This window comes from Cyprinodon variegatus, unplaced genomic scaffold, assembly GCF_000732505.1.
Source record: "Cyprinodon variegatus isolate N-32 unplaced genomic scaffold, C_variegatus-1.0 Scaffold282, whole genome shotgun sequence".
Lineage (NCBI taxonomy): Eukaryota > Metazoa > Chordata > Actinopteri > Cyprinodontiformes > Cyprinodontidae > Cyprinodon > Cyprinodon variegatus.
The window spans coordinates 696,974-705,278 of NW_015150735.1; the positions used below are offsets into that span (position 1 = coordinate 696,974).

General features: G+C 38.3%; 1 protein-coding gene across 3 annotated transcripts in view; it reads left to right on the forward strand.

Annotated features, from left to right (window-relative positions):
* The first annotated feature begins 1,908 nt into the window (after nucleotides 1-1,908).
* spire1 (spire-type actin nucleation factor 1) overlaps nucleotides 1,909-8,305 on the forward strand; it is a 71,314-nt gene continuing 64,917 nt past the window's right edge. For all 3 annotated transcript variants that reach the window (XM_015383357.1, XM_015383356.1, XM_015383358.1), the window contains exon 1: nucleotides 1,909-2,353. In XM_015383357.1, coding sequence (XP_015238843.1) covers nucleotides 2,047-2,353 — 307 coding nt within the window. In that variant the 5' untranslated portion in view covers nucleotides 1,909-2,046. The remainder of the gene's footprint in view (nucleotides 2,354-8,305) is intronic.

An 8,305-nucleotide genomic window follows, 5' to 3' on the forward strand; every position in this document is an offset into this window, starting at 1 on the left:
TATAGTTAGAGTGGCTCAGGTTATCCTGAGCTATCTCTATAGTTATGCTGCTATAGGCTTAGACTGCTGGAGGACATAGGTTTAAAAAATTTGTTTTAGTGTTATTTGGTGTTATTTACACTATTTCGCCAAGTGCCTGGCACACTGTCACATGTTCAACCAGTTTTAGATAATTAGTTCACATTGCAATCAGCCTAAGCACTATAAATAAGCCAGAGGTGAACTGTCTGTGTGGAGTACAGTGGAGAGAGCAAGAAGAGTGAGAATTAGAGGAGACAGAGGAAGAGGAGGTGTATGTGAAGATGTAGGAGGAAGAGGAGACCAGATACGTCATCATATGGGAAAATGTTAGTTTCCATAGGGCTGCTTTGGTCCGCAACCAGATCACCAACTCTTCACTGCACTCAACCTCCCCCCATACTCTCCGTTCTTGAATCTGACTGAAGAATTCTTCTTTCCCTGGCACTGGAAGGTCTATGACCGTCATTCCTATCAACTCACAGCTCTTTTACAAGCACTGGAGGAGGCATGTGGGGATATGGACCAGACATCATGTCAGGCCTGGATGTGACATTCCAGGAGTTATAGATGACATAGCATGTGATGTGGAGGAAGTATTGTGGCAGGAGACAACACAATGTCAGCTGATTTTTCTTATCAGTGATTTTGTGTTTCGACTTGGAAAAAAAACAACACTTTTGTTAGTTTTGATTTGTGTAAAGAAACACCAATACTTTAAGTTCTATTCAGTTCAATTAGCATGTTTTCTAAGCCAAAACAAGGCCTTAACTCAATGCTAATTCTGACCTTTGAATTGAAACAAGCTTCCTTTTTAGAAATGCCTACAATTGTTGATTTTACATTTTTTTAATAGGCTACGTATGCCTTTGAATGTATTGGTTTTAATGATTGTCTTTTTACTCTGTTTTTAATGTTATGATCTTTTAAACTTGTTTTAGTTTTCCCTTTTTTTTTTAAATGTAGCACTTTGTAGCACTTTGAGATTTAAAGTCAAATGTAAAGTGTGTTACAAATAAAATTAATTATTATTATTACTATGGGAAGCGAAATGTCTTCAAACTTGGAAGCAAAGTCCAGTAGATTGTTTTAAATTGTTTGAAATAACGGAAGTTGTGATCCCTGTATGTTTACAGAACTATGACTAAAGCACGACCTGAAACTGACATAGCCTACCTGGTGCACAGAGAAAGCAAAAAGGCAGATGTGATTTTTATTTATACAATCACTGTCCAGTAGCCACATTCTGTATTTATTAATATAACAGCTTTCGTTAATGTTTTGGTACAAAACAAAGGTTTGAAGAGATTTATTAGCATGTGTAAGGTTTTCCTATTTGTGTGTAGAGTTTTGCAAAAATACCTAATAGTTACAAAAAATGTGCTTAAGCCATCACAAAAAAAAAAAAAAAATTAAAAAAATCTGTAACTCACTAGAGCTAACACTGGAGACAAGAAAGCCTGTCTGAGATTTTGGGAAGGATATTTGGAGCATGAAAAAATAAAAAACCAAACAAAACTGTTAAAATAAAAATAAAGCTTGAAACCTGGGAGAAGTTTTACATTTGGGCAAGGGGAAAACAAATAAAAAAGAGAAAAAGAAAGAAAAATATAAAATTTGTTAATAAATATTTCATGGTAAAGCTAGGAAAATAGAATAAACAAGTTATTACACATATATTAATTTGAACAAAAATACAATCTCAGAAATCACAAAAATTACTCCCAAAACCTTTTTTTGATTAAAGCGTTTTTCAACATTTCTGTTTTACAAAACGTGTTCTTTGGAAAAATAATGGAACAAAATTCCCTCCATAGCCCAGACTCAGCCCTGACGCGCGCGTGCGTGCGTAGGCGCGCGCTGAGGTGTGGACGTAAATGCGCCACCTACTGACGTCTGATGGCAAACGGTTGGACGGGTGGGGAAACAAGCCCGGTGTTTGTATCCCTACTGCCCAGTGAAGAAAGGAAGCACCGATGCCCCCAGAGCGCCTCCCTGCTGTCGGCCTGGACCTGAGAGAATGAAAGGATGGCGGAGCGGCGCTCCGGCGGAGAACACCGAGCGCTGACGGAGGCTGCGGCTCACCGGGGGGAACAGAATGACGCTATGAATTCTGCCGAGGATCTGTCTCTGGAGGAGATACTGAGGCTCTACAGCCAGCCGGTGAATGAGGAGCAGGCATGGGCGGTGTGCTATCAGTGCTGCCGGAGCCTGGAGAAGGCGCACCGGGGCGAAGGCGGCTCCGCTGCCGCATCACCGCGGAGGATCTGCGGACCGGAGGATGTTAGGATACAGAGAGACGGATCGGTGAAGGTGGATCAGCGCAGCAGCCAAGGTAAAATAGCTGAGCAGCTGGGATCTATTTAAAATGCAGACTAGGCTCAGCTGCTCTGGCTGCTATCAGCATAATAAAACCCAAATAAAGCCAGAAGCACTCATGGTGTTTACTAATGTAGGTTTATTTATTGCTTATATGAGGAGCAGGTTGGACATGAGGGGGAAGGCTGCAGGCAGGCCTACATGAAAAGCCTAAGTTTGTCTCAAATAAATCCCATTTCAACATATTTTTTCTTTCTTTTTTTTTAACACTTTCCTGTTTAGGTTCAATCTGATTTGAGGATAAATCAGACCCCATGGGTTAATGTTCCTCTGCTCCATCTGATATGTGACACACACACAAAGGAATGCCACCTCAGTCATCCTGGGGCTTTCACTGATTTCCCTCAGACTCCTCCATCCATCCTCCATCCATCCTCTATCTTCCATCTTTTCCACGTGTTTGCCCAAGTTCTTCCCCCCAAGAGCCTCAAAGCTTGTTTTTTTCTGTTACATCAGATCAGGGTGATCACCATGATTCTATCTGGTCTGAGGAAGCGATTAAGAGCTGAAATATGGGCAGTGATCTAATGGAGGAGGGACTGACACGGAGTGATGCTCCCCCAGTGCTCCTTAAAGGGGCTTATCAGCTGTGGCTTCATTAAAGTCAGGAAAATCATATTTAAATGCAAAATCATTCTGGCTTCAACATGTATATAAATGTACTCTTTATCAGATTATATTGCCCCACATATTTAAAAAAATTCTGTAAAAAAAAAAAAAAATCTTGTTTTAAAATCAGTATTTTTTTTTCATTAGCTTATGTTGGTCAGTTAGTTATACGTTAGCCTGAACACCTAATTTCAGCCAATCATATATCAACGGTCATCTGTCACTCAATTTTTTTCGGTCATAGCATCTTGATTCATGTTGTAGCTAATATACGCAACGGTTGAAATAAGAAATCAGAATAATTTCCTTTCCCATTGAGTTCCGTCCCAGTGTTCACGGGGATGGACGTCTGTGTCTTCAGCAGGCGTAGAGCTAACAGAACTGGCAGCGTTGCGAGGCAAGGGCTCAAACATGTACGACTGGAAGCCTTCTACACCAAACCAAGCTTCTGCCGCCCTGGCGTCCTCTTCCACAACATCTTCGTCCCCGCTTTCCTCCTCTAAAAAACGTATGACGGAGGAAACTCATCCACGACCTCCGACACTAAACTCTCCTCCTCTTGCATGTTTCCTCTGTCCATAGCGTTCCTTGACAGTGTCGTTTCTAAGTCACTAATTTAGTGCTACTTGGTCCCAATGGAATTTCCCATTGGGAACCTGCTAGCATTAAGTTGCTAACTGGTTAACAAGATGCTTCCAATGAACCGGCCTCAACCAAACTGCTTGCGAACCTTCCACCACAACAATCCCGCCCCCTTGATAAAGGACCAATCACATTCACTTTATTCACTCGTGTAAAGTCGTGCAACACTCGGTAGAATTCCGAAATGCAACGTTTGTAACAGCCGCTTCCCTACGACTTTAAACATGGATGTGTTAACATAGGGGGTATTCTTGTCTTTAGACATCTTAACTACCTTTTTTTTTTTTACATTTTAAGGTAAAAATATTGTCAAATAAATAAAATCAGTGCTGCATTCCCACATTGGCGGTTCTAGACAGAGGCCAACGGGGGCTGGTGCCCCTGTAGATCATGGCCCCTGTTATGGCCCCTGTACTGAAGTCATAATACAGTTTGTGGAATCATTGGGGCTTTAGTTTATATGTCAGTGATTGATTATTTTATTATATATATATATATTTTTTTTTATATTTTTCTCTTTTTTTATTATTGTTCTTGTTCTTGTCTGTTTATGGACCATAATTGTGTCTAAATAAAGAGATTGATTGATAATGATAATATACGCTGGAACAGATAAGAAACAATAAGGTGATAGCATGCGTGGTATTGAGGTAGGATCCCAGTTTTCATCTGTTTTTTTTTTTTCAAAACAAATTTAAAAAATGCTCTAATTTTTATAGCTAAATTGATCAGTTTTTATAAATTTTAACTTAAATTAAGTGAAAATATGTAAAATTTCTAAATTATGAATGTATATTGACCTAATAAGAAATATAATTTTAATTAAACCTAAGTGAATATAAATTTGACTTCATGCAGCTATCCTACTTCATATGAATCCCCTGCCCAGTTTTTTTATTTTATGCATTTCTGGGGCCCCATGAAAACACGCTGGCCCCCTCTTGGCCCCCTGGTATATTTAGTCTAGAACCGCCACTGCAGTCCTTAAATCTAAGTTCATGCCTTCTGATTTAATCATTTTAATGAAACTAGAAATTAAATCATGCATTTCTATTATGTGATGGGCGCATCTTTGAGAGATCAAACATTCTTTTAATTTACTGAACTAAACTATGACATATTCAGCTTTAGTTACCTGTGTTGATAGTTTGCAGACCAGGCTGGAGGCTAAGTGAATGCCTATCAGTCTAATGGCTCCCAAAAGCCCAGGAGAGGTGCTTTCAACCTATTTATGCACTCTATGCACTGCTGAGTTACCTTTAACTGGATGCATCTCATGTCCTGTGTAAGCGACTTGTTGGAGCGAATCTGAAAGGCCCAGCTGTGATGGTGATGATGATGCTAGTGTTGGCCTCTATGTCTATATGGGTAGAATGAATGGTCTATTTTTAGATTCAAGGAAGAAACCACTGAGGAGGGGAGGACAATCTTTTATTTCTTTGTTACGTAATAAAGTCAAACGAACAGCTGCTTTTCTATTTAGTTGTTTTTGAGCCTTCTGACTCCTCCGTTTAACAGTTTAACACATGAGAACGTTTGCATCCTTCCAGATTTATTCTGTTTTTTAAATCTTTTTTGTCATCTTTGAAGGTTTCTGATCATGAACTGCATGCTGATATCAGCAGAATAAGCAGATCCAGAAATTAATATTTGAATTGTTGATGGGAAATAAAAGCTGTTCAGACACACCATGGTTTTTATAATCAAGTAATTCTCACCTAAACCCACTTATGATCCACTCTTCTTTGCACAATTGTTTAATTCAGAAAGACTGGAGAGTTTGAAATGCCACTAGCGCATACTTTGACTAGGCCACTGAATAAACCGTTTTTTTTGAGTCATTCATAAGTTCACTTGTCGGCAGGGGTGAAAGTGGCTCATATTGTTTTCTCACAACTCCATGCATTCTAAAAGATCTGATTTTGCTGGGACCAATGTAACCTAGATATAAAAGCTAAATTATACTTTTATTTTTTAGACTTTGAGCTCTTAGCTTCCCCATTTTATTTTAATGTTTTTCCCCGAATAAATTAAAAACAAATATTATGAGCTGATTATTATTTGATGATTAATTCAAAATGAAAATGCACATTCTTTATTTTTAGATTTTTTTGTATCATTCCTGTATTTTGAATCAATTTTTGAAGTATTTAGCATTTTCACCATTTTTTAGTCCCCTTCAGTAAATGGAAAAACCTTTATTGGCAATAAACCTACCAGTGATTGTAATATAATAGTTTTTTTCCTTTTGGTCCATTAAGGCTCAGAATAATAAGAATTAAATACGAGTTAAATATTGATGAAATACATGAAAATCCCTTATTCTTTTATTGTGTTATTTAAGGTATATTGGTCAGTAAAGTCTCACCATCTCCTGAGTGCTTGTTCTAGTGGCCTCTTATTGATGATGTTAAGTAGTGCTGTGCTTTTCTTTCTCTATGCAGGAGCGTGGCTAATCAGCGTCAGCCATTTAATGATTAGAAAAAATCAATACAGTGAAAGCTCTTATTTGCTAAACTGAACTTATATATCCAAAAAGATCTTTTGCAAACCCGAATGTTTACCCAATTTCCCCTAAATTCCTGTGGAAATGCATTTCCCTTCTGACGGATTTATTGTGTTTATGGCATTTATCCTCCCCCTTATATATTTCAGATTAGCACTATGCTAAAAACAAAACAATACACACTTTCCTCATCTTTGTTAAGTGTTTGTGCCATTTTTGGGTCTTTGAGGAAAATTCCAACATTAGGGAGTTTTTGGGTCATCTCAGAGCATCTGAGTGGGATTTAAGTCTTTACTTTGACTAGACCATTAATAAGGCCAGTATTTTTTCTTATGTTCTTTTCTCTTGCACCTTTTTATAATGATGATATGGACGTGTTAAAGTTCCTCAGGTTACTGTCTTAGCAGATGTCCCTTGTGCTCTTGAGCTTAGCATCCCCAACCGCAGCACTATCACAAAGACTTTCAATACTTTAAGCTGAAATGCTATCAGACATAAGAGGATGCACATCTTCCACACTTCGTCTCATCACTCTTATTACTTTTCGTTTTTTTCCCCCCTTGACTTAAATTTTGTCAATTCTTTTCCCTTTTTCTACCATTGAGTTGAAAACATTGCCTTTAACTATTGTCTGTGAGATCTGCAGTGCTGTAGATGTTTTTAGGGGTAGAGTCCTCCTGGATGAGTTATCATTGCCTTCTTGGAGGAGGCTGGGTTGATGGGTCATACTTACAAAGGTTCATTGTTTCTCTTTTTTTAAATTTCATTTATTAAATAATGTTTCTTCTTGTTGTTGACTGGAATCCATGCTGGATTCAGAGAGAATGTATTTTGAGAAATCATCTGCGATGCTTGTGCACTTTGAAGTCAGATGTGTGTTAAGAGCATTTTGACGCCATTAACGCTTGTGGAGCAACGGACTTCCTGGCGGCTGGAAGTCAATAGAAGCATTTTTCTGGGTGGTAAAAACTGCAAGGACATGTCGGTATTGATAAAATGTTTTGCTTCATTCCAGCATCAAAATATTTTACCAGAGTCACCTCTCCCTTTTCTTTGTTCATAAACCTAGTAGAGTGTAACACCTTTAAAATTTACATTTTGATAGTTTGCTACACAGATGGCTTGGATGCAGCATCTCCCTGCCAGATCCCAGATCAGCTTTTCTAATTTGTAGAAGTGTCATATTATGCAGCAAAAGTTTAGATTTTCAAATCTAAGAGTCTGAAACATGTCAACAAAAACTCGCTGCACCCGATGCTTGAAATGCTCCACAGGACTTCTCAATGCCCCGTGATATGCACTGAGGGTCGTAACCGCGATTTTTGAAATACCGAGGTCAAATATTGCGATAAATCTTACTTGACAAAAAACATCCTAATGTGGTGACTTTGTGAATAAAGAGAGTTAAATCTTTATTACATCATTTTGTCCCGTGTGCGTCATTAGCTTTGAAATAGCCGAAGCACAAATCTTTATTCTTCATAATGCAACATGAGCAACACAACTAGGCTACCTCAAGAAAAATGTTTTATTTTATTCTATTATTTTGCCCAGTGTGGATCAATAGTTTTAAGTAGGATCTGAATGTAAAACGAAATCCTAGTAACATTTGCTTAGAATGCTTGCTGAGGACAATGAGCATCCTATTCCTGCCATGCTCTGAATGATATATTTACTGCCGAAATGAACTCCCCTCCTTTTCTCTTTCTTTTCCCCTGATCTGTTGGCTTTCCAAAGCTGAGTTTAGTTTATTTCAGCGTAGATTTCTTCATCTTGCCTCCATTTCCAGATTCCATCACTAAAAACTGCTGGCCGATTCTATCTCGTGGCGTTCAGAGCGTGGGCGGCTGACTTTTGCGAAGGAACTGCGTAATATGATAGAATGCAGTTTCTGCTCAGTTTTAAAATAATGTGATTTTATTAGGTGATTTTGGAGTTTTCATCATATAGTTTGACATTTCTCTGAAAAAAGAAAAAAAAAACAATAATAATAAAAATAAAAAAAAATTACGGAAAAAAAAACTGAAGACATGACCTTTGTGTTCTCAATTCTGGTTACGGAGCTGCACGCATTCACCACTGTTCATATTAACCAGCTGCTCCTGATGGTCAAAAATGCTGTAGTGAGTCTTTACTGACTGATGGCTGTCA